Source organism: Delphinapterus leucas, chromosome 4 (genome assembly GCF_059928025.1).
Source record: "Delphinapterus leucas isolate spDelLeu-1000000601 "Yukka" chromosome 4, BTC_Dleu_Yukka2, whole genome shotgun sequence".
Classification (NCBI taxonomy): domain Eukaryota; kingdom Metazoa; phylum Chordata; class Mammalia; order Artiodactyla; family Monodontidae; genus Delphinapterus; species Delphinapterus leucas.
Genome location: NC_143132.1, coordinates 147,050,941 through 147,076,625, shown reverse-complemented (window position 1 = coordinate 147,076,625; position 25,685 = coordinate 147,050,941). Strand labels below are relative to the sequence as shown.

Sequence of the window (25,685 nt, the reverse complement as noted above, 5' to 3'; positions counted from 1 at the left end):
TGTAAGAATGAAATGAACTGATTATTGTCAGGCACATACAAAACTTCTGCTATCATTTTCAAAATGAAGACAGGAAAATGAATATTCATGTGCACCTTAAAAGAAATATAAATCTTATTGTCCTCTTGAAGACATTCTCTTCAGATAAAATCCATAAAATCCAAAGTCTTTAGCATGTAATTATTAGAGAAATGCAAATCAAAACTACAATCACCTCACACCGGTCAGAATGACCACCATCAAAAAATCGACAAACAATAAATGCTGGAGAGGGTGTGGAGAAAAGGGAACCCTCTTGCACTGTTGGTGGGAATGTGAATTGATACAGCCATTGTGGAGAACAGTATGGAGGTTCCTCAAAAAACTATAACTAGAGCTACCATATGATCCAGCAATCCCACTACTGGGCATATATCTGGAGAAAACCATGGTTCAAAAGAATACAGGCACTCCACCGTTCACAGCAGTACTATTCACAATAGCCAAGATGTGGAAGCAACCTAAACGTCCATTGACAGATGAATGGATAAAGAAGACGTGGTACATAGATACAATGGAATATTACTCAGCCATAAAAAAGAAAGAAATAATGCCATGTGCGGCCACATGGATGGACCTAGAGATTATCATACTAAATGAAGTAAGTCAGACAAAGACAAATATCATATGAAGTCATTTCTATGTGGAATCTAAAATATGACACAAATGAACTTATCTATGAAACAGAAACAGACTCACAGACACAGAGAAAAGACTTGTGGTTGCCAAGGGGGAGGATGATAGGGGAGGGATGAATTAGGAGGCTGGGTTAGCAGAGGCAAACTATTATATATAGAATGGATAAACAACAAGGTCCTACTGTAGAGCACAGGGAACTATAGTCAATATCCTGTGATAAACCGTAATGGAAAAGAATGTGAAAAAGAATCTGTGTATATATATGTAACTGAATCATTTGCTGTACACCTGAAATTAACACAACATTGTAATGCAACTATACTTCAATAAAATAAATTAAAGAAAAACAAAACCAACAAAGTCCTTAGCATGGCTCCCAAGAGCATCATGATCTAGACCTAATCTTTCCAGCCTTCTCCACCCATGCTTTAAACCAGAATCAACAACTCGCAGCTTCTCCAATAAGCCCTCCAATAAGCTCTCTGCACCTTTGCTTCTGCGACGTCCTTTGCCTGATGGGCTTCTACGAATTTCTCAACATTTAGCTCAGGCATAGCCTCCTTGGGGATGCTTCTAGGGGCTTTGTAGCAGGCTTATGTGTCCCATTTCTGTTTTGTCTGTTCGCACCTCTATCACTGTGCTGAGAACGCTGCCTTTTAGTTGTCTGTCTGCTGTACAGTCTACATTTCCCATGGGGCTGGAGCCCACGCGTTCAGTCATTCGTCAACTATCACTGAGTCCCTACTATGTTCCAGGTCCTGCAGAACTAGTGCTAAATAAGCAAACTCCTGCCCTCATGGGACTCTGCCTGGGTCCCTCTGTCTCCGTTTCCCTCTCGTTAACCCCATGTTTACTGCGATGTATGAATGGATAGAAGAACGTAAGACAAGTAAGTAAGGAACACACAAAATAACAGCCAGAAAGAGCAGTTACTCCATAAGGCAGGTGTCCCTCTGTAGCACTATATGCTGGCTCATCACAGAAGTTTCTTCTCTACACACGACTAGCAAGTCAGTAAAGGGGACCTGATGGAGCGTGTGACAGCTTTCTTGTCTTTTCTCTTTATTTTTAAACTTATTTATTTTTTAATTTTTTTGTATATAAGCAGGAATCCTCCCTCCCTCCCTCCCTTTCTGGCTGCGTTGGGTCTTCGTTGCTGTGCACGGGCTTTCTCTAGTTGTGGCGAGAGGGGGCTACTCTTTGTTGCAGTGCGCGGGCTTCTCATTGTGGTGGCTTCTCTTGTTGCGGAGCACGGGCTCTAGGCTCACAGGCTTCAGTAGCCGTGGCACACAGGCTCAGTAGTTGCGGCTCGCGGGCTCTAGAGCGCGGACTCAGTAGTTGTGGCGCAGGGGTTTAGTTGTTCCGCGGCATGTGGGGTCTTCCCGGACCAGGGCTCGAACCCATGTCCCCTGCACCGGCAGGCGGATTCTTAACCATTGTGCCACCAGGGAGGTCCTAACTTAATTATTTTCTTATTGAACTTTGCGGTTAGCACTTTGCCATTTCTTGGATTCTTCGAGGCTATAAACCACCGCTTCTCCAGCTGTCCCACCATCCCCATGATGAGCACTTACTCACCAAGTCACTGGAGGCTTTCTGTGGGTCTGCCTTGCCACGAGGAATAGCTCTTTTTTGTGTCTTTCATGGAACTTTTCTTCCATGGTTTGGTTTAGCCTAGTTTTATTTAAATCCTTTATAAAATTAAAAAGTAATTGATGCTCATTATAATAAATTCAAATAAGAAAGAAGCATGTATGATGTAAAGAATACGATCTTCTTCCCTTCAATTTCCCACCATCTCAAGGTAACTGCTGTTAATGGTTGGATGCTCACTCCTCCAGGCTGTTTTCTTTATTTATATTTAAACCCAATGGGAATCACATGGTTCTGCAACTTGCACTTTCCTCTGGGCCAATATACAGTAGTTGTGTTTCTAAGATACTAGAAATAGACCTAGCTTACTATTTTAAATAATTATAGGGCATTCCTTTGCACAGTTATTCAGCTTTCATTTTTCCATCCCCTACTGATGCACATTTATTGATACATTAGATTTGATTTTTTGCGATCAGGACTAGTATTACCATCTTGTGTACATCTTTGAGCATAGGTTTGTGTCGTGCTGGAGGGTAGATTCTTCTAGGTGACAGTATTGGGCCAGAGAGTACAGTACACATTTAAACTTTTTGCCAAATACTGCCAAACGGCCCTTCAATAAAAGGATGTACAGTTTATCCTATTTCTGGACATTCTCCCTAACACTGCATTACCAATCTTTAAAAATTGTTTTTGTCAAGGTAACCAAAAAAAAAAAAAAAAAATCCCTGTCATTGTATCTGGATATAATTTGATGTCTACTGAGGTTTAACATATTCTTGCGTTTGTTCACCAACCATTTGTATTTCTTCTCCTGTGACGTGCTTGTTCATGCCTTTTGCCTATTTTTTCCTTACGATCATGAAGGAGTATTTTATATATTATAAATATTAAGCATGCACTGGAAGTTCGGCTTTGGACTCAGTATTCAGCCAAAATTGCTTTAGTCTTTGGAGGACTGAACAGACAAATGCCTCCTTTGATGTTATTTTGAGCTTTGCTGAACTTGTGGAGATCAAAGATCAGGTTACCATCATATTTAATAAATACAGATCATCTTTCGGATTATTACTAATATCTGAAGACTGGTTTTTAAAATATTGCTAAGCGTGATGAATGTTAACTTGGGACTGAAAACCTCTTTCAGTTGAAGACAAACAATATGACATACAAGGAAAAGATTTGGAACCGTCTTCACATGTATTCACACAAACGCTCAAAGTGAGATGGGAGCGCAGCTATCGTAAGGGAGAAGGCTTCTGGCACAAAACAGGCCTTACGATTGTCCACTGCAGATACCAATACTGAGAGTAAAGCACTTGTAACAACCAGCGGCTGCTGGCAGAGAAAGTAGTGCATCCAATGATTGTGTGAGTCAGGAAGTGAATGCAAACACATTAGAGATAAAAATGTGAGGGCAAAAGGCTTCTGTTGGCTTCTGAAATACCCAGAAGACATCGTCTTTAAGCATTTTGCACACAGCTCCGGTTTGTGGGAGGACCTGCAGGGACACTGCACCGTGATCCCCGTGAGCCAAATCTTTTAAGTCTAGGGGGTGAGGAGGTATAAGTCTTCACCTTTCTGTTACCATTAGAGAAAAAAGAAAGCTTATTGACCTCATAGCAAAATCTCCACTAAGAGTAACCCACAGTGGGATAGACAGCCAAAGAAAAACATGCTTTTCATCAGGCGAAAACATCTAAGTCTTGCAAGTGTGCAGAGGAGTCTCCTAGCAGCTGGCAGTGCTAAGAAATTATACTGTGACAAACTTTAAAAACATATCTAATTTTTTTCATGAAATTAAAAAAAATTTTTTTTTGGCCGCTCAGCTTGTGGGATCTTAGTTCTCCAACCAGGGATTGGATTGAACCTGGGCCACGGCCGTGAAAGCGTGGAGTCCTAACCACTGGGCCACCAGGGAGTTCCCTCTAATTTTTAATAATAATATTATAGTATTACTTAAATTCTTAAACTAAAATTTCATATTTATTCTTGTACCTCAGAAGATCACTTTATGGTGGGAACATTCAGCATTGCCTTAGGTTGTTTATTGATTTTAATGCTTGCTGTTCAGTATTCAGCCAAAAATAAATTCAGTGCACCTCTAAGGAAAATACTATTTATCTATTATATGTGGAGGAAATATTTTCTCCCAGTCTTTTGTCCTTTAACTTAGTTTATAATGTCTCTTGCCATTACAAGTTTAACGTTTTTCAGTACTTAAATAAGTCAATCTTTCCCTAGTATTTTTTAGTGTGATGTCATGTGTATTTGACAAAGGCCTTCTCCACTCCAGTATTTCAGAAGTATTCTCCTACATTTACATACAGTAACCGTCTGTGCAATGCTAGCTTTATCACACAGACGATTCCCATATGTATCTGGACCTGATTCTGTACTTGATATTCTTGCATTCGATTAATTTGTCTTTTGCTTTATTTACTCCTATTTTCTTGCTACTGTCTTACAGTATGTTTGATATCTGGTAGGATAAGTTCTCACGCGTCCCCATTTCTTTCCTTCACTAAAGTTTTACTTGGAGAACTGTAATCTTGAGGCTGAGATTTGGAGCAATGAAAGCTAGTTCACCCCAGGGTATAGGAATTTCATGTCTCTTTGAAGAATGTTATCAAGATTGAGGAATGACTGAATTCCTCAGGGTCTACTAATTAAAAATCAAGTGAGTAGGACAAAGTTAAGGTTTTTTTGTAGTTTGGAATGTGGGGAAACCAGACAATTAATTATAGGCCTAACCCAGACCAGAAGGGTTGTTGAGTACCCTGAAAAAAATATATATATATATATCACATATACATAGAGTGTGTGTGTGCCTGCGTGTGATGCTCATGGCTCATAAAGCGATTTAGGGAGAACGTTACCATGCCTATGATTTAAACCAAGTGGTGGATGTTATCCAACTAGATTTAACTTCGAAAATGCTAAATAAAACTGCATATCAGTCTAGCAAGTTATGCTATTACCTCAGAATTAATAACTAGCGATGCTAAAAGAGGAACCAAGTACCCCAACTTCTAAAGAGACATTAATACCTTCCTCAGGACTTGCTAAGAGAAGAGGAGCTGGGGGGCTTCCTTGGTGGCACAGTGGTTAAGAATCCGCCTGCCAATGCAGGGGACACGGGTTCGAGCCCTGGTCTGGGAAGATCCCACATGCCACGGAGCAACTAAGCCCATGCGCCACAACTACTGAAGCCCGCACGCCTAGAGCCCGTGTTCTGCAACAAGATAAGCCACTGCAATGAAAAGCCAGCGCACCACAATGAAGAGTAGCTCCCGCTCGTCGCGACTCGAGAAAGCCCGTGCGCAGCAACGAAGACGCAACACAACCAAAAAAAAAAGAAACACAGCCATTCTCAAATATTAAATTACATAAAGTTACAATTAAGTAATTTATAAAGGTAATCAATACTTAAAACTTATCATTTCTTAATTATTTTACGGCTATTATTATTTATCGTCATAGATTTTTTTAAGGTCTTTTCTATCCGTATGGTGGAAAAACACCATGTGCTACTGTGCATCTTGTCCCGATTACACACTCAGGAAGGTCACATAAGTACCTTGAAATCAGCAAATGCTACAAATTAGGACTTGATTTACTGTTTTGCTGATTGTCTGTGGTTAAGAAAGTAATGGAGAAAATGCTAACAGTGCAGATCAAACTTAAAAGTGTATCATGTCTCGATCCTTACACAGTGAAGAGCATAAAAACTGGAGGATATATTCTTCCAGCACATGAGACCATTATCTGATTCAGAAAGAAGTTGCTCATGACACTAACCAGTGAAGTTCTGACACGCTTTTTCTTTGTTTTACTTTGGTCTTAGTTCGTAACTATGTATGAAAATATCGCCCAACATTCCTGTAAGAACCACACTCATTTGCTAAAAGTCACTGTAAGTCTTCTGAGAATGAATCAGCTACATGGAATTTGTAGTAAAGAGAACTGTACATTTTATTATCTGTAAACTGTGTACATTTTTACATCAGTAAAATGTATAATAAATCTATGTACGTACATATGTGCATACAACCACCCCTTCTAGCCACTGCCCATTTCAAAGTTACCAACACCCATGGGGAAGGGCTTAGCCAAGGAAGTTGAGCCGGGGCTGGGTCTTCTACATCAGGGGACTGGGAAGTGAGACCTCGGATTACGGCACGTGAAGCAGCATTTTGACACCTGTCACCCAGAAGGCATGGACGGCAAGATGCTGCTTGCCAAGGAAGCAGAAAATCAGGTACAGGGATGCCGCCCTCATCCTTTATCTGACCCCACAGCCTAGGAGTCAGGCCTTGGAAAGGGAGAGAAGAGGTGTCTGAGAACCAGATCTGCTTGCTCCACCCTGACGGAGTGGAAACAGGAAATGAGATTTAAATCAGTATGAAAGGAGAGTTTAAAAACCGACAAGACTGACTTTTCTATTAACTGAAAGTAACCCGAATGCTGCTAAATATTGTTAAGGGAGAGAAAAGCAAGATTCAACTAAACGTGGCCTAAAGCAGGGAATGAGAAAATTAAGGCCAGTCCATATTAATGCCCCCTGAGTTGCGATGGCTCAACAAACAATACGAATACACTGGCTACAACCTAAACTATACTGTTGATAGAATATTTTTCCAAACGTCAAAACTTGTCCTATCAGCCGACACAGCAGTGCTATGTACCCTAAATCAATGTGTGTTTTGAAATAGAAAGCGTCTGTTAGACTAGACTCATCCACAGAGCAGCACAGATGGTGCATCCCTACTGAGAAGCTACTGGATTGCAATTCCAGGCTTAGTTAAACAATAATTCCTAATGAGCTCTCAGAAAATATCCTTACAGTATTGGACTTGTTTAAGGCACCAGAGATTCACATTGCTTTCTCCAAAACATTGGGCTGGCCGAAAAGTTCCTTCTGTTTTAAGTAATAATAAAAGGCACTTTTCATTTTCACCAAGAACTTCACTGAACAACGTATTCGCTAACCAAACAAACTTTTGGGGCAACCCAATACCTCTGCAAAAAAGCTATGGCTGCAGCAAGTAGGAAAGAGTCAAAGATGCTGAGATATCAAAGCTAGATTTTTTTAAAAAGCAGCTTTATTGAGATATAATTCACATACCATATAATCCACCCATTTATTGTGCACACTTCAGTCGTTTTTAGTACATCCACAGAGTTATACAGTCACAATCCACTTCAGAATATTTTCATCACCCCCAAAAGATACCTTGTATCCTATTCCTCTAAACCCTCCAGCCCTAGGTATCCACTGATCTTTCTATTTACCTATTCTGGACATTTCATATAAATGGAATCATTCAACATGTGGTCTTCTGTGACTGGCTTCTCTCACAAAGCATCATGTTTTCAAGGTTCACCCATGTTGTAGCACGTAACAGTACTTCATTCTCTTTTATTGCCAAATAATATTCTATTGTATGAATATACCACATTATATTTATCCATTCCTTAGGTGATGGACATGTGGGTTGTTTTCACCTTTTGGATATTGCGAATACCCACATGCTGCTGTGAATGTTTGTGTACAAGTTTTGCATAGATCTGTTTTCATCTCTCCTGGGTCTATACGCAGCAGTGGAATTGCTTGGTCATATGGGAACTCTATGCTTAACCGTTAGATGAACTGCCAAAATGCTGTCCAGAGAGAATTTCACATCCCTCCCCAGCAACGTGTGAGGGGTCCGATTCTCTATGTCCTCACCAACACGTGTTAGCATCTGAGGATGCCAGATTATAAAGACAGAATAGCTTACACCCGTTGGCCTCTACCTACCAAGTGTCCAGTTAAAAAATATATATACCATATTCCCTACAAACCTATGTTCCTGCCAACCATGGAAAATAAATTCTCTGAAGTTGGAGTATTTTTCTCACGGTCCGTGTCTACGAGAGACCAAAGATTATCCTGATCCTGTCTTCCCTCTACTTCTAACCCTGATGGAAGTAAAAATGACAACAATAATCTGATGAGACTTGTTTGTAATGCACACCTTTTCTTCAATATAAAAAAATACATTTTAATCCCACAGTCCTCAATTGTAGTCCGCCCATTAAAAACTAGTATTCTAATGTATCGATTTCCCCCTCACGCCACCTCTTTTGTTCACACTGCTATTCCGTGCGGAGAGCAGGACAGGAGATCGTGTGAGAGCGGGCGTGAACACAGCAGTCGTGCCCCAGATGCATCGCACCATGTCCACAGTCTCCACCGCATCGGGGAATCTGGACTCGTGTCCAGAGGTATAAATAACCCAGCTCAGGGCCACAGCTGGACCAGAACGTCAGTGGTGTCAGGTGACTGGATCCTTCTGTCTGCCGTTGAGGGCTGGCAGTGTGTAGCCGAGGCGGCCTGGTGAGTCACATGGACACTGCCGCGCTGAGGAATGACTTTCCCTCAGAGTGTGGGCTTTGACTTGGGCTGAGGCCTTGCTCTAAACCTCCTCCCAGCTCCTCCCTTTCCTTCAGAGTAGGCAAGGCCTCTTTTGCAGTCGTTTTTTTCTCTTTTTTCATTAATTTTTTTTGGAGTATAGTTGCTTTACAATGTTGTGTTAGTTTCTACTGTACAGCAAATGAATCAGCTATACGTATACATACATCACCTCTTTTTGGATTTCCTTCCCACTTAGGTCACCACAGAGCACTGAGTAGAGTTCCCTGTGCTGTACGGTAGGTTCTCATCAGTTATCTATTTTACACATAGTAGTGTATATATGTCAATCCCAGTCTCTCAATCCATCCCACCTTCCCTTCTCCCCCTTGGTAACCATACATCTGTTCTCTATGTCTGTGTCTCTATTTCTCTTTTGCAGTCTTATATCACAAAAACAGCAGAGTGTCTGGGGCACGGGAGATGACAGTTCAGTAAGTATTTGTGTAATAAATGAATTAACGAGTAATTCCACTGGTCAGGATGGAACTTAGTTTGCTGGAGGTATCAGGTTTCTGGCTAGACATCCTTCTTCCTTCCCATGCTTGAGCCTAAATGACATTTATCCCTATGGGATCAGCAGCTCCCCAAGTCCCTAACGTGAGATAGTAAGCATTTGGGCAGCCCTGGTGTAAATTTATTTTGTGATTTAATATTTAGCTATCTCTGCTTTGAGTCTAAAGCACACAATATGGGCTACTTCCTACAACTGACCTCTTACTTTGTCTTCAAGCTTCCCTGCTATCTCCTTTTGGTCCCTGAAGCCTTCAATTCTTATTTTTAAAAACTGAGGTATACTTGATGTATAATATATGTTTTAGGTGTACAACATAGTGATTCCCAATTTTTAAAGGTCATATTCCATTTATAGTTAGTATAAAGTATTGGCTATATCCCCTGTGTTGTAGCTTATTTACTTTATACATAGTAGTGTGTACCTCTTAACCCCCTACTTTGCCCCTCCCTGCACTGGTAACCACTAGTTTATTCTCTGTATCTGTGAGTCTGTTTCTTTTTTGCTATATTCGCTAGTCTGTTGTTTCTTTTAGGTTCCACATATAAGTATATCATACACTACCTGTATTTGTCTGACATTTCACTCAGCATAATACCCTTCAGGTCCATCCATGCTGCTGCAAATGGCAAAATTTCATTCTTTTTTAGGGCTGAGTAGTGTTCCATTGCGTGTGTGTGTGTGTGTGTGTGTGTATCTTTATCTATATCTATACCTATATCTATATGTACATGTATATCTACCTCACATCTTCTTTACCCATTCATCTGTTGATGGACACTTGGATTGCTTCCAGATCTTGACAACTGTAAAGAATGCTGCTAGGAACACTGGGGTGCATATATCTTTTCGAATTAGTGTTTTCATTTTCTTTAGATATATACACAGGAATGGAATTGCTGTATCATATGGTAGTTCTACTTTTAATTTTTTGAGGAACCTCCATACTGTTTTCCATAGTGGCTGAACCAGTTTACATTCCCACTAATAGTGTACAAGGGTTCCCTTTTCTCTACATCCTTGCCAATATTTGTTATTTGTGGTGTTTTGGATGATAGCCATTCTGACAGGTGTAAAGTGATTCTAATTGTGGTTTTGATTTGCATTTCCCTGATGGTTGGCAATATTGAGCATCTTTTCATGTGTCTGTTGACTGTCTGTATGTCTTCTTTGGAGAAATGTCTATTTAGGTCTTCTGCCCATTTTTAACTGGGTTAATTGTTTTTTGATAGTGAGTTGTATGTACTGTTTATATATTTGGATATTAACCCCTTATAGGTCATATTATTTGTAAATATTTTCTCCCATTCAGTAGGTTGTCTTTTCGTTTTATTGATGGTTTCCTTCACTGTGCAAAGGCTTTGAAGTTTAATTAGGTCCAATCATTTAATTTTGCATTTATTTCCTTTGCTTTAGGAGACAGATCCAAAGAAATATTGCTGCGATTTATGTCAGAGTGTACTGCCTATGTTTTCTTCTAGGAGTTTCATGGTTTCCAATCTTACATTTAGGTCTTTAATCAATTTTGAGTTTATTTTTGTATATGGTGTTAAAGAATGTTCTAATTTCATTCTTTTACATGTAGCTGTCCAGTTTCCCAGCACCACTTACTGAAGAGATAGTCCTTTCTCCATTGTAAGTTCTTGCCTCCTTTGCTGTAGATTAACTGGCCATAAGTGCATTTGTTTATTTCTGGGCTCTCTACTTTGTCCCATTGATCTACATGTCTGTCTTTGTGAGAGTATCATACTGTTTTGATTACTGTCACTTTGTAATATAGTCTGAATTCTTAAAAGATTTTTATATTTAGTCTGCATTCAGTTGTTCCCTGTTTTATTGGCATCTTGCCTGAACTTGAACCTCCTTTGTTTTAACCCCTTGGGCAACATGTTCTACCACTAGACCAAACTTTCTCTCGATATACTGCTTCTTCCATACTTCTGCTTCAGCCAAGTGAGAAGGTTTATTTCTAGGATTCAAACTCCTACTGTATCCTTCTGATATAGGTAAAGAACCATGTCAAACAAATTCTAGTATGTCATAGGTAGTAAATTGTCAACATTGTTTTCCATTTTTCTGCTAGCAGGAAATGGGGGGGATGGGTGACACGAGGATTGATACCCTGGGTACCATGAACTGACTAAATAATATTCACTGATCTTGGAATGCATCCTTCTTGCACACCAGGCTTGGCCTGGGAATTTGTGGGAGACCAGGCACAGTCAAGTTCACACAGTCACCAGTGATGCTGTCATAGTCATTAGGAAACCAAGTGCTGGGGATTCTGATTCCCAAATATCTTTTGGCTCTTCCCCTCTTCTACCTCCTTATGGCCTCTGTGATCTCCTACCTGGACCATCAAAGTACCTTCTTGAACATCTCCCTGTCTTCAGTCTTTCCACTCCCCAATAAACTGAACTTTAGTTTTTAAAGACACAAACCTGGTCATACAAGGTCCCTCTTTTAAAACCTTCTATTTCCCACTGTCCCCTCTCCCCTGCCAGGAGATCCCCAGGGGCAAGGCCAACTATGCATAAAGATGCTTTTTTGCCAATAACCTGCTTGATGTCACAGATGTTTTTTACCCATTAAATTATTTTTTCTGTATCTTAATCATACTTGTATCTTCAGTAGGGGCTGCTCCAATGTTTTGCCCTCTCTTTTAGTTCTTACTGTTTCTGGAGGAAATAGAAGTTTTCAAAAGAGGCAAACAAGGTGAGAGAACACTATAACATAGAATAGTGTGAAATTATTGTTCACAGAGGAAGATTTTTGATTCAAAACTTTATGCTCATGAACTGTAAAGTGTTGTCCTATGTATTAAAACAACTCATCAGTATGAAGTGGTTTCCACATTAACAGGCTTGTGAGCAGTAACTCCTGATAACAACTGGGTGAGTCTACACTGTTGTGCTAGTCTTCCCTGGCAGACCAATCTCTGAGGATGAAGACAATAGGAACGACTGATCTCATGAGGCGGGCGCTGAAAACACAGAAAGGAGGGAAGAAAGGAGGGGGCAGAAGCACTTAACCAAAGTAACTGCATACACATTCACTCCTCCAAAGTAATGAATTATTTAGGAGAATCATCTTGTCCCATAAGTGGGAGGGAAGAAAAGAGTAAATTGATCATTGTGGGATTTTTCTAATCCGCATTTTAAACCCTCGCAGAGTTAAGCCAACTTCTCTGGAGCCACATGGCCCCTATGACCTCCGCAGCGTGGAAATCCCAGCCCTCTGCTGGCCACTGCTCCCCTAAGTAGGTTTTGGGTTACCCCTAACAAGACCTGTTGCATTGGCTTCTGTACCTGCTGACCATTCTTACCTTAACACTTCTCAGCATGGCTGCAAGCCTCTGTCACCTTAAAAAAGTGCCAGGCCTATGTTGGGACACGGACATACACCCAAACTCTCCAACTTTCTCACTCTTCAGGACAGTGCAGTAATTCAGAATTGGGCCTCTCTCAGATGTGGAGAAAAGGGAAGCCTCCTACACTGTTGGTGGGAATGTAAACTGGTGCAGCCACTGTGGAGAATAGTATGGAGGTTCCTCAGAAAGCTAAAAATAGAGCTACCATATGATCCACTCCTGGGCATATATCCAGACAAAAGTCTAATCCAAAAAGACACATGCACCCCAATGTTCACAGCAGCTCTGCTTACAATAGCCAAGACATGGAAACAACCTAAATGTCTATCCACAGAGGAATGGATAAAGAAGATGTGGTACATATATACATGGAATATTACTCAGCCATAAAAAAGAATGAAATAATGCCACATGCAGCAACATGGATGCAACTAGAGATTATCATACTAAGTGAAGTAAGTCAGAAAGAGAAAGACAAACATCCTGTAATATCACTTATATGTGGAATCTAAAATATGACACAAGTGAACCTATCTATGAAACAGAAACAGAATCATGGACATAGAGAATGGACTGGTGGTTGCCAAGGGGGAGGGGTGTGGGGGAGGGATGGAGTGGGAGTTTGGGATTAGCAGATGCAAACTAGTATATACAAAATGGGTAAACAACAAGGTCCTACTGTACAGCACAGAGAACTATATTCAATATCCTGTGATAAACCATAGTGGAAAAGAATATGGAAAAGAATGTATATAATATATATATATATATATATATATATATAAATGAATCACTTTTCTGTACACCTGAAATTAACACAACATTGTAAAGCAACCATACTTCAATAAAAAAAAAAAGTGAAAAACCTGCACAGAATCGAGCCTCTCTCTAAGCGACTACAGGACCCCTTGGTGAAGCAGGGGAAATTTGGCTTGTATTTGGTTGCCTCCCTCTCTGTTTGGCTCACTCCCTGGCATATTTATTTCCCCTTCCTGACACTCCCAGATCTTTCTCTCTGAGAGGAGATGACCATATATCTGACCTCGGTGTGACTGTCCCCGAATGGGTCATCTTTCCCAGGGGCGTGTATATTTTCAAAGAGAACTCCGGAGACCCCATTTAGCACAAAGAAATGAAACTAACACAAAACAGTTGGAACAAAGGACTAGGTGTATAATTTAGCTCTGTCTTTTGACTCGGAGGGGTTTGGGGTTCTTCAAATCACAGAGCTGAAAGCCACCCCGACTCTGCCTCTGAAGGGACACAGCGCAGGGCATGACACACAACCGTCTTTGCCCTCCCCTTCTCATAAGCCTGGTTTTCACGATTACTCCTCATGTAGCTGGATGAGTGCATCATTTTTCGTGAAAATTTGACCCGCATTGATGCTTTAGCTTTGCAAATGGCACTGTAACACTCATGATACTACTTTAATTCTTTCTCCAAGATACATCATGAAAAGTGAGGAAACTGGTTGCAGAAAGCTGGCTTCTTGGCTCTGACTCTGCAGACCTTTAACGGGTGGAAGAGATGATGCTTTCCACCCTGTGGAGGATGCTGACAGGACCACCCCCCCATCATCCCCAGGGGCTTTAACCCACCACCATATTTATTCACGACTGCTTAAACCGTGGGATTCTTTTTGGAAGTAGAAAGGCCACTCTTGATGCGGCATGAAATGGGCCACGCCGAGGCCCTAATTTTTAAATGCTCGTGTTGGGGACACAGTCATAGGTTCTCAGATGCAGTGCCTCATTTGGAGTATTTTTTTGGAAGCTAAATTTTGGTGTTAAAATGGAATCTAGTAACAAGCAGTAAATTATACAACTGTATTTAATTTCTAAAATAGTTATTTTTACAGCAGCTTGCCCTGAAAGATTTAATGAATGCTTCAAACAGCTCCACCTATTTTTCTAGAATTGGATACATTTGTTTCCAGTGTAAATATGCTGACTAGATTTGCATAGTGATTATATGTCTAGAGCTGTTTTTTGGGGGGGAGGGGAGGGGGAGGCAATGAACAGACCCACTGCCCCTAGATGAGAATGTACCCACGTCTGCATGAACAATTATATTTTCACTTGAAAATTAGGTACCCTTTGTACCTGTAATGTTTTCCTTGCTTAAAAAACTATTCTTTATATACACACACTGTGATTGTTTTTAAGAATGATTATAAAAATATATACATTTTTAAAAAGGTTCAATCAACTCTCTAGACCCATTAAGTTTTACCCCATTTTGTCAGAGGCCAGTAAGCAAATTTTGGGCATTAACATATACCATGTTGTCTTACTTAGGTTTAGAAAAACCAAACAAAATACACAGCCCTCTGGGAAATACACCTCAATGACTATGTGTGGCAAATAAAATTAATAGAATGGATGTTCCTTTTAATTTTATCTACGTACCAACATTTCCCTCATAGAATATATCTAGTGAGGATTCTTGCTTATATCCCTAAATTATCAATTTGAAATTTATTGAATTCTTCAAAAAATTTTTTTTAGTTCTTCCAGATAAAACAGAAAGTTAAGAGCTTCAAAGAGAAAATCATTAGAGAAAATAATATGAAGTGCTCGGCACACCAGGAGAGACATCCAGCTCCGTATTAAGAGGTATGGGGTGGGGAGGGCAGGGGACGGGGGTGAGAACACAACCGCTACCTGCGTGAACAATGACTGTATTCTCCCTTGCAAATTAGGTCCAGCAGGTACCTATAGGGCTTCATGGCAGGACAGGCGGGGCTGCTGGTATTGGTTAAACATGACTATCTCTTATTTCAATTTTGTTTCAAATCGGAAATGAAAGTTAGCTCAGTAATTTAAATCTAATTCTCATTTGTACTAAGTTCAAGTCTCTAGTACATGATATCTGACACAGAACGGCCCCCAGGTAATCTAGTGTGGGGTGACAGGTCATGGTTAAGGCTGACTACAGGGCAGAAGAACAGATGTTTCCTGCCTTCCATGACCAGTGGCTCTTTGGGACCGCCTGCCCTGGGAGTGATGTTAAATGCTTAATGAAACGCACTTGGATTCCTTAGAAGGTGCAGGGTTGTGCTAACAAGCCAACCCTCAATCTATAATAATCAGGTTATAAACCAAACTAAAAATGAATAATTGTATCTCTAGGGACAAGATAATGAAACTTCAGTGCTTAATTTCATTAGCTGGTTATTTTTACTCTGTCAGAACTAAAGTCTGTGACGCTGCAAGAGTTCAGCCTATACCTGTAGCAAGTCATCCCGTTACGCTTGTGTTGAGACTTCCGATTTCTGGTTTATTTGACTGATCGCGTTAGAATTTCTCAGGAAGCGGTACTTAACTTATCATGGGAATGAAGGTGTCTATAAAAGTTTGGCATTAGCGCTTGGACTGGTCAATAAATATCATGTAGATGAGCAGATTTTAGTGACCAGAAGTGCTGAAACGGGCAAAATAATACGCTCATCCTGGACGGGCAATATCCAGCTGATGGATGCGAGGAAACGATGGCATATTCCGAAAGTTGGTACATGCCATCCCTCTCATCCACCTACACTACCCTACAAGTTAGATTACGGATGACAATCTATAAACTAAACACAAGTGAGTCCACCTGAGGGAAAATCTGCTGATGAGCTGGTACCCTGAACCGCCTTTTCTGGGAGGCTGATTTGAGAATGGTCCAGACCTCACAGTCTGGACTCATTTACCAGACTTGGTTTTAAATAAGTCTGAGACTCAGGCATCAAACTGAAAACATATATGTATACATTTATAGATATGCCTGTGTGTGTGTCTCCTTAGGGGTATAAAAGTGTGAGGCAGAGGAGTGGCAATAATAAAGCGAAATACTGTTTGCATACTTGCATTTATCTGGGCTTTCATCCTAGACTTAGAGAATAAAAGCTATTAAGCAATGTGTTTTTGAGGTCTGAGAATCAGTGTGCAGATCAGACATGGTTTGTTTTGAGATTAGCCTGAAGTCACGGTGGAGTATTTAGGCAACCAGGTTTTGTTAGGGCATCAAGCTGTTAGTGGCTTTGGAGGACATATCTCATTAGGCGGAACCAGCTCTTGGCCGGTCACTATTGTTGACATGTCTTTGATAGGACCATCTATAATATGACCTTCAAGGGGTATCACCCCAGAGACTAACAATGAGAAATGCAGTAAGACTGCCATTTTGACAGGCTCCTTTCAGACACAGGCTGACCTACTATGTTGGTGTCAAGACAAACAAAAAGCTAGATTGACTTTCTAATGGAATTTGTCAGATCCCTGTAAACTCCAAGGAAGACTGCTTAAGCCTCATTTGTGGACAAGAGGGTAGAGAAATACAGTGACAGAGTAACTTGCTGATAAAGAACTGAGAACTTACCTCTGGAAACAGTTAAGGGTGAGGCTTGCTATGCTCTCTATCTTTGGACAGTTGAGTGAATGATTAGGAAGTTGAATCTCATCAATCGTATGGACTACATAACTGATAGGTAGAGAAAGGAACAGTTTTACAGGACATACCAATTCTGTTTGTGCTATTTCAGGATCACAGAATGGTAGTATTTGTCTTAAAATTGTGTAGGATTCTTATGAGTTAATTTAAGGTATAAATTTTGATGGTACAGAGGAAAAAATGCTGGATTCCTGAGATATGCATGGTTAAGGCATCTGAGTGGCATAAAGGATAAAATTCTAAACGATGCGTGTGCATTACATATTTTAAGGGTAAATCTTTAACTTCATATAAACAATGCAAGTACGTAATACTGGTTTCATCTTAAATCTAGGATCGCCTGGTTTGAACACTGACACAATATCAACAATTCTAACCTGCTTTCTTTCCATGTTTACTTTTGAGGTATAGCCTTGTCTTGTCTGGTACAGCTTTGAGAAAGCCTTCTCATGTCCAAAAGAATCCAAAGAACTAGTGTCAATGACTGGAATTAAAAAAAAAGGACAGAGGCATTTAGAAAACCAAACCATTTCCTTGAGAAACGAATGTTGAATTTTGAATGGTGAATGTCTGATCCACTTTAAGAGCTCTGTCAGTTTATACATGTAAATGGGAGATTAAAATCATTGACCAAAACAAAGGCCCCATGGTTATGACTACCAGCATACTGAAGTATTTTGCCAAGAAACTGAAAACACTTAAGACACTGATCTGTTATGGGAAACTGCTTCACTCCATGCCCCCAAGTTGTGATTCTGTGCAGTTATCCTTTTTTTTCTAAAAGGGTTATAAATACAACGTTTATAAGAGCATCGCTTCTTCTTTTTCTTCAACTATCAGGCACCATTTATTCCCTTTCTTTTCCATCCAGCATCCCTAAGAGGAGAGCAAGGACCAGAATGAATATCATTGCTTCCTGACCTAGCATTTTATTTTACTAAAATGTGACCAAAGGCTTCTATCATTCCATAAAGAGGAAATACAGAGTGCATTGTGAGCTATGTTAACAATGGAAACATGTCAAGTTATTTACTGAATGTGTTATATTCGTCCACATGCTAACTTTATGACTGAAACAAAAGAGAACATTTTCTTCCCCTGAAATCATCTTCAACTTTGATCTGTAAGACCCTAGGGTAGATATAACCAAGGTGGTTATGAATCAACAAGAAGATGTCTATTAAAATTCAGAAAATAACTTTTTTCTTTATATTAAAAAAATTAAAATTTTATATTAGTGGAAAATACCATTAATACATTTTGGAAAATTCATTTTGCTGTAAGATGACTGACTCTTCTGGAACCATTAAATGTATTGGTAGTTAAAAGACTGGCTGGAAGTAGCAGGAAACGGAGGAAAGCGGACTTCTAGAATTTTAGTCAACTAGAGGTCAGTGTTTTTCTGGATGATTGACGGCCATAGCTGCTTGTTCAAGGCCTTGGATGATGGCTGGAGAGCATTTCGGACTGTGCTTGCATTCATGTGGTGAAAATGGATGGAGAGGTGAAGCCAGCTAATGGAGGTGGCACAGAACCTTATATTCTTAAAAGTGCAAAAGTACAATTTGCAAAGAAGTTATTGTAAAGAAGAAATAGTGATCCAGACTCTATTCATAAGGTAGAGAACCCAAGTTCCTGGCTGTGCAGACACTTAGCTGTAGACTGGAAACGCCCACATGGAGGCACGTGCTGTCTCCTGACCACCGAGTTCTTGGAAATGCAGAAGTGTCCAAACCCCAAACCTCTCCTGGGTGACCTTCCTTGTTTAGACCATCTTGACCTTGTGCTCAATAATAGTGACATCTTAACTCAGTTAAACAGATGTTTGCCATGACCCTTTCCTAATGCTGGGTATCCTGTTAGGAGTAAGAAAGAACAGGAGGCAGAAAATTGATTCCTGCCCTTATGCTAAAATTTGAAAGAAAACAAACACCAGATCCTTCTTCGAGGCCAGTAGATGCTGTTGCGTCCCCAGTAAATTGAGGGAATCTCGGTCTCGTCAACATCCACAGTCCCCTGGGAACTGGTAAACGATGCAGAATATTTTTACCAACATTCTGACGGGAGCTTTGATTATGCCCTGTACTAGTCAGCTCGGGCTGTCATAACAAAGTACCACAGACAGGGTGGCCTACACGATAGAAATTTACTTCTCACAGTCCTGGAGGCTAGACGTCCAATCTGGTTTCTAGCGAGGGTTCTCCTTCTGGCTTGTGGACAGCCACCTTCTCCCCATGTCCTCACAGGGCAGTGAGACAAAGAGTGAGCTCTCTGAGTTCTCTTCTTATAAGGACGCTAATCCTATTGGATTAGGGCTCCACCCTTATGACCTCACTTAGCCTTAATTGCCTCCTTATAGGCCCCATCTCTAAATACAGTCATATTAGGGGTTAGGGCTCCTACATATGAGCTTTGGGGAGGACACAGCTCCATCCACAGCACGCTCTTAGAGGCTATTGCTCCTGTGCCAGGGGGCCGGTGACAGCAGCCACGTTTCCCATCTCCAGCATCTTTTCCTGGCACACGAGCCCCCTGGTCTGTCGTCCTCACATCCGCATCCCCTCTTTTCCTTGTCCTATGCCCTCTGGATAACCCTCCCCCAGGTGCCTCATCCTCTTCAATCATACCCTCTCCAAGTCCAACGAGGAAGCACGCTATTTCTGTACTTCCCCACTTTCTGACCCACCCTCCCTTATATTCTAAGTGGCTGGAAGAATATTCCTGCCATTGTGATTGTAGCCCCTGTAGAACCCCCTGCAGTGCCTAGTTCAGTGCTTCCCAACTTTTGACACTAAAAATAAATATGTTGACTCAAGTGACTGAGGATTCTCTAAAATTACAGTAATTAATAATAATTGCAAAGGCTATTAATAGGCTAATTTTAAATGACTAAAAGTGAACAGGAACATTATTTTACATTCAGAAATCTGTGAGAATAGTTTGTATGAAGGGGAGTATGTCGAGGAATACTGTTAAAAGATTGGGGTAGATGAAGAATAATTTGAAAAGACTGCTAAGCCCTGGACTTGTTCACAGAGAGCCTTGCAGAGTTGGTACAATGCCAAGAGCAAGATGTCCTGTAGCTGGAGGGACCTTGGAAAAGACACTGGAACCCTGGACTCAACAGATGTCAAAACTGGCAGATGCTCTGCTGAGGAAAAAATGGACCCTGCACGGAATATATGCGGGGAGCATTTATATATCACTCCTGTTGTATGAAGGTGCCGACGTACTTCAGAACTATCAATACAAAGGTAGCTTCCTCTGCCTCACTCCGAGCTGGCCAATCCTGAGCCCGCCATGAAAATCGTGTTCCTGGAGATTCTGAGTGTGATGTGCTCCTTTTATAACACGCATGTGAGTTTGCTGCAGTGGGCTCTTGTGATGAATGAATCAGTTAATAACAAGGTCGCGTGTGAGGGTGACTGGTCTTAACCCAGTGTCTGGGATCTTGCCCACACAGAGCTCTCTTCTTCCTCCTCATGCTTTCTTTGTATAGGTCACTAGGGTCCTCTGAACTGGAGGCCTAAAGGAGACAAGGCCCCTTTGTCTGGGGCAGATGGAGGGGCGGGGAATTAACTGCGGAAGTCCACCTCTTGGGTCTCATGTGTTTGGGTGTCAAGGACCCACCCTGCTCAGGGAGGCTGATGAGTGAGAAAGAGCTGAGTCACTGCTCCCTCATACCCCGCCCCCCACGTCTCCATCCCCTGAATCAGCTGTGCTGTGAGTCTCCTTCCCAGCCTAAGGGGTGGACACTGTAGAAATGCTGATAAAGGCATTCTGGGCTCCCTAAAAGGAGCACCTTGTATTCCAGCCACAGGGCTGTGTTGGCGGGGAGTGGCTTCCACCTGCAGGACATCCTGGCAGAGCAGGCATCCTGCGGCAGGGGCCTTCCATCCTTGGTCACTGTGGGCCTCATGGCGAACACCACTGCTGCTCCCAACTTCTGGATTTCAGTGATGATTCTCACTCACTGTCAGACTCTTGTACTTGAATGTCCTCAAGAGCAGGGACTTTAACCTAAGTATTTTAACTACTCCCTCCTTCCTGCTCTGGCCTTGGGAAGCCCCAAATTAGTGGTTTTGTTTTTCTCAGGTACATACCCAGGAGTGGAACTGCTGGATCTTACGGTAGCTATATTTGTGGTTTTTTGAGAAACCTCCATACTGTTTTCGACAGTGGCTGCACCCATTTACATTCTCACCGACAGTGTATGAAGGTTCCCTTTTCTCCACACCCTCGCCAACATTTGTTATTTGTGTTTTGATTTGCACTTCCCTGATGATTAGTGATGTTGAGCACCTTTTCATGTGCCTGTTGACCATCTGCATTTCCTCTTTGGAAAAAATGTCTATTCAAGCTCTGCCCATTTTTTAATCGGGTTGTATTTTTGATGTTGAGCTGTATGAGCTGTTTATATATGTTGGATATTAATACCTTATTGCTCATACCATTTGCAAATATTTTCTACCCTTCAGTAGGTTGCCTTTTTTTTGTTTTGTCAATGGTTCCTTTGCTGTGCAAAAGCTTTTAAGTTTAATTAGGTCCCATTTGTTTATTTTTGCTTTTATTTTTTTTTACTTTAGAGGACGGATCCAAAAAAATATTGCAACAATATATGTTAAAGAGTGTTCTGCCGGGCTTCCCTGGTGGCGCAGTGGTTGAGAGTCCACCTGCCGATGCAGGGGACACGGGTTCGTGCCCCCGTCCGGGAAGATCCCACATGCCGCGGAGTGGCTGGGCCTGTGAGCCATGGCCGCTGAGCCTGTGCATCTGGAGCCTGTGCTCCGCAATGGGAGAGGCCATAGCAGTGAGAGGCCCGCGTACCAAAAAAAAAAAACACAAAAGAGTGTTCTGCCTATGTTTCCCTCTAGGAGTTTTATAGTATCCAGTCTTACATTTAGGTCTTTAATCCATTTTGAGTTTATTTTTGAATATGGTGTTAGAGAATGTTCTGTTGTCCCCTGACAGATGAATGGGTAAAGAAGATGTGGTATATATATATATATATATATATATATATATATATACACAATGGAATACTACTCAGCCATGAAAAAAACCAGTGAAATTTTGCCATTTGCAGCAACGTGGATGGACTTGGAGGGTATTATGCTTAGTGAAATAAGTGAGACAGAGAAAGACAAATACTGTATGATATCACTTATATGTGGAATCAAAAAATTACAACTAGTTGTATCAATAAAAAAGAAGCAGACACACAGATATAGAGAACAAACTAGTGGTTACCAGTGGGGAGGGGGGAGGGGCAACATGGGGGAGGGGGAGGTACAGACTACTGGGTGTAAGATAAGCTCAAGGATGTATTGTACAACATGGGGGACATAGGCAATATTTTGTAATACCTGTAAATGGAAAGTAACCTTTAAAAATTGTATAAAAATGTTAAACAAAATGAGAAGCACCGAATACAGTGCTCAGGACTCAGTAGGTTCAAAATTGGCCAGCTGCTGCTGCTGTGTTATTACCATTTTCACCACCATTCGCATCACCAAACCCAGCAAAAGAAGGGGAGAAGTCAACAGCCACTAGTCCCCTCACTGCCGCCTGGTGTTCATGCTGCAGGGTTGATTCCGTTCCAGCTGCAGCGGCAGAAAGGGCTTCTCAACATCCCTCTCCTGTCTTTCCCAACCTGGGTCCGACTGTCACTCTACAGGTTAACCATTAGCGTAAGTTGTTTGGTGTCTCTACGGAGCTGCTTTTAGAAAGTGGATGGTGATTCTTTAAAAAAGTGTTATTGTGGTAGAATACACATAACATAAAATTGACCATTTTAAGCCATTTTCAAGTGTGCAATTCAGTGGCATTAAGTACATTCAAATCGTTGTTGGATGGTGATTCTTGACAGGCAATGTTTCTGGGCCTCCCAGGGACAATCTGGAGGACATTTCTTTTTCCCCTTGAGCCCAGTGATGTCCCTGGGAGATGCCTAAGGATCACCTTTGGTTCAGACACTGTATTACGTGCAGCCTTCACACCTTGGTACTAAGCAGGATTTACTGAGACCCTGGTCTAAGTTTCTTCCTGCCATAAAAACATTTATTTTTCACCAGGAGTGAAATCAATCAAACAGTGGCTGGTGAAAGCCCAACTGGTCATGCATAATTAAGGCATGAAGTCAGACCTAAATTTTATCTCTTGGGCCACAAATAGAAAATCTACGCTGTAAACAGATTTTCAGGGGGAGAGAGGAGAGCATAAGGATCATAATGCCATCACTTATTTGGTGACTTAAACTGCATGACACCTACCGCCTCTATAAGTATGTAAAGAATGTTAGATGAGAGAACATTTAAGAAGAAAACCTCATAGCCATTTATGGATTTCCTTCTTGGTGTGAAAAAAATTTTCCATCCTATCTTGTGGTTGATTACTACGATGGCAATGTATGTCACTGGGTGCTATATTAAAATAACTATATAACATACATTTTGGAAGTAAAAATGAAAAGTTCTGCTAAAGCATTCTAATTCTCTATTAGGAAGACCACAACAGGAACAGGAGGTTACATTTCTTCCCAATGCCCAGCAGATGGAGGGTGATGCCTGTGCCTATGCTTCCTGTTCTCAAGGGGCCGTCCCGAGGAGTCACCTTGCTGACGGCCAAGAGGAGCTGAGGCGACACTTCATTACCAAAACCCCTTGAAGCAAGTGGAAATGAATTCCCCTGTAATTCTGAAATGTGTTATTATGTTTATTTCCTAATGAGTTTCTAATTCTCTGTAAATTGAACATAGTACAAGTGAGCAGTAAATATACACATTACTAATCATTTATAAAAAAGAAGTTAATTCCTCAGGACAAAGAGGGAAACTTCTTAATTTTGGGAATGAATCATCAGTGACTGGAGTGAATGGAAAGAGACTGATGCTTCAAAATTATAAAGGGTACCGGGAATGTTTACAAAGTAACCACAACTTACTGCAAGTCTGAATATTTGCACATTTCTACTACAGCCAACATAAATTTCTGACCAGTTTAACAGGTAATATTTTGGTTCTAATTAAGCAAAAGCCATGCTAGTCAATTCTTAAGTATTTACATATGAAGAAGAAAAGAGCTGAATAAATTTGAAAATATTAATTAAAAACTACAATAATGCTTCATAAACTAACTTAAAAGGTTGCCTTTCTATCAACTAAAATGTTTTTTAAATTTTTTTTTATTGTGGTAAAGTCACATAATATAAAATATACTATTTTAACCATTATCAACTAAAAGTTAACTTCAGCTTTTCTCATTTTAATTTACCAACACTTATTTAAAAATTTTAGGTATATAAAATTTTAAATTATTTACTTAAAAATTCAAACCGTAAAACAAATGCAAAAGTAAATCATGAAAATCCTTCTCTCCTACCTTACACCATCAAATTCTAACTCCCCAAAGAGTATCTGTTTTTAAAAAAATTAATTAATTTAGTTTTATTTTTGGCCTTGTTGGGTCTTCGTTGCTGCACATGGGCTTTCCCTAGTTGCGGCGAGCAGGGGCTACTCTTCGTTGTGATGCGCGTGATTCTCACTGCGGTGGCTTCTCTTGTTGCACAGCACGGGCTCTAGGCACGCAGGCTCAGTAGTTGTGGTGCACGGGCTTAGCTGCTCTGTGGCATGTGGGATCTTACCGGACCAGGGATCGGACCCGGACCCGTGTCCCCTGCTTTGGCAGGCAGATTCTTAACCACTGCGCCCCCAGGGAAGTCCCAAGAGTATCTGCTTTTTAACAGTTTGGTATGTGTGTTTCCACACTTTTTCTATGCATTTATAGTCAAACACATGTGTCTGAGGGTGTTTATGTGTGTGTGTAAGGTCATATTGTGCATTTTCCTTTTTTATGACTACATTAAGCATCTATTTAACCATACTGTAATGATGCACATTAAGAACGTTTCCAGTATTTTGCTCATAACGGCAAATGCTGTGCTATAACAATGCTGTGGAATATTCCTTGTATGTACATCCATGAGCACATGTGACTATCTATACAGGGTGGCTTCACCAGAGTGAGACTGCTGGCCAGGGGTTATGTGCATTTTACATTTTGACAGGTACCTCCTCCAAATTGTCCTTGAAAAATGGTGTCCCAATCTAGAGTCCTACAAACAATGTATAATTGTGTCTTTCCTTATACACTCCCCATATAGGATGTCATTAATCTTTTTACTTTCGTCAATCCAGTGATTAAAAAGGGAAATCCGGTATTTACTAGAGTCTGAACATCTTTTCCAATGTTTCTTTGTCACATTTCGTTGGTCTATGAATTGCTTGCTTGGGTCATTTTTTTCCTACTGAGTCACTGGTCTTTTACTTGTTGATTTGTAGTTCTTCTTATACTAGGGACAGTAACTACTCTTTGTCCATGGTATATGTTGCAAGATTGGTATCTGTCAACAATTTGTGGCGTTTTTGCCATACAGAATTTAAAAATTTTTATGCAGTCAGATCTGTTTGGTTGTTTTAGGTGGGAGGGCAAATCCAGTCCCTGTTATTGGAAGTGGAAGTTCCATTATTTCTTCAAATATTTTTTCTTTCCTGACTCTCTTTTCTGGGACTCCAATTACAAGTATGTTAGATAGCTTCCTGTTGTCCCACAGCTCACTTTAGCTTTGTTCATTTT

At 40.8% G+C, this 25,685-nt stretch overlaps 1 protein-coding gene across 6 annotated transcripts in view; it reads right to left on the bottom strand.

Moving 5' to 3' along the window:
- The window catches only part of UBE2E2 (ubiquitin conjugating enzyme E2 E2), a 349,817-nt gene that overhangs the window by 4,681 nt on the left and 319,451 nt on the right, over positions 1 to 25,685 (bottom strand). For 2 of the 6 annotated variants that reach the window (XM_089911202.1, XM_089911203.1), the window contains exon 6: positions 6 to 17,536. The exons of the other annotated variants lie outside the window; for them this stretch is intronic. In XM_089911202.1, the coding sequence (XP_089767328.1) occupies positions 17,319 to 17,536 (218 nt within the window). In that variant the 3' untranslated portion in view covers positions 6 to 17,318. Of the gene's footprint in view, positions 1 to 5; positions 17,537 to 25,685 lie in introns of those variants that run through there. 6 annotated transcript variants of the gene reach the window in all.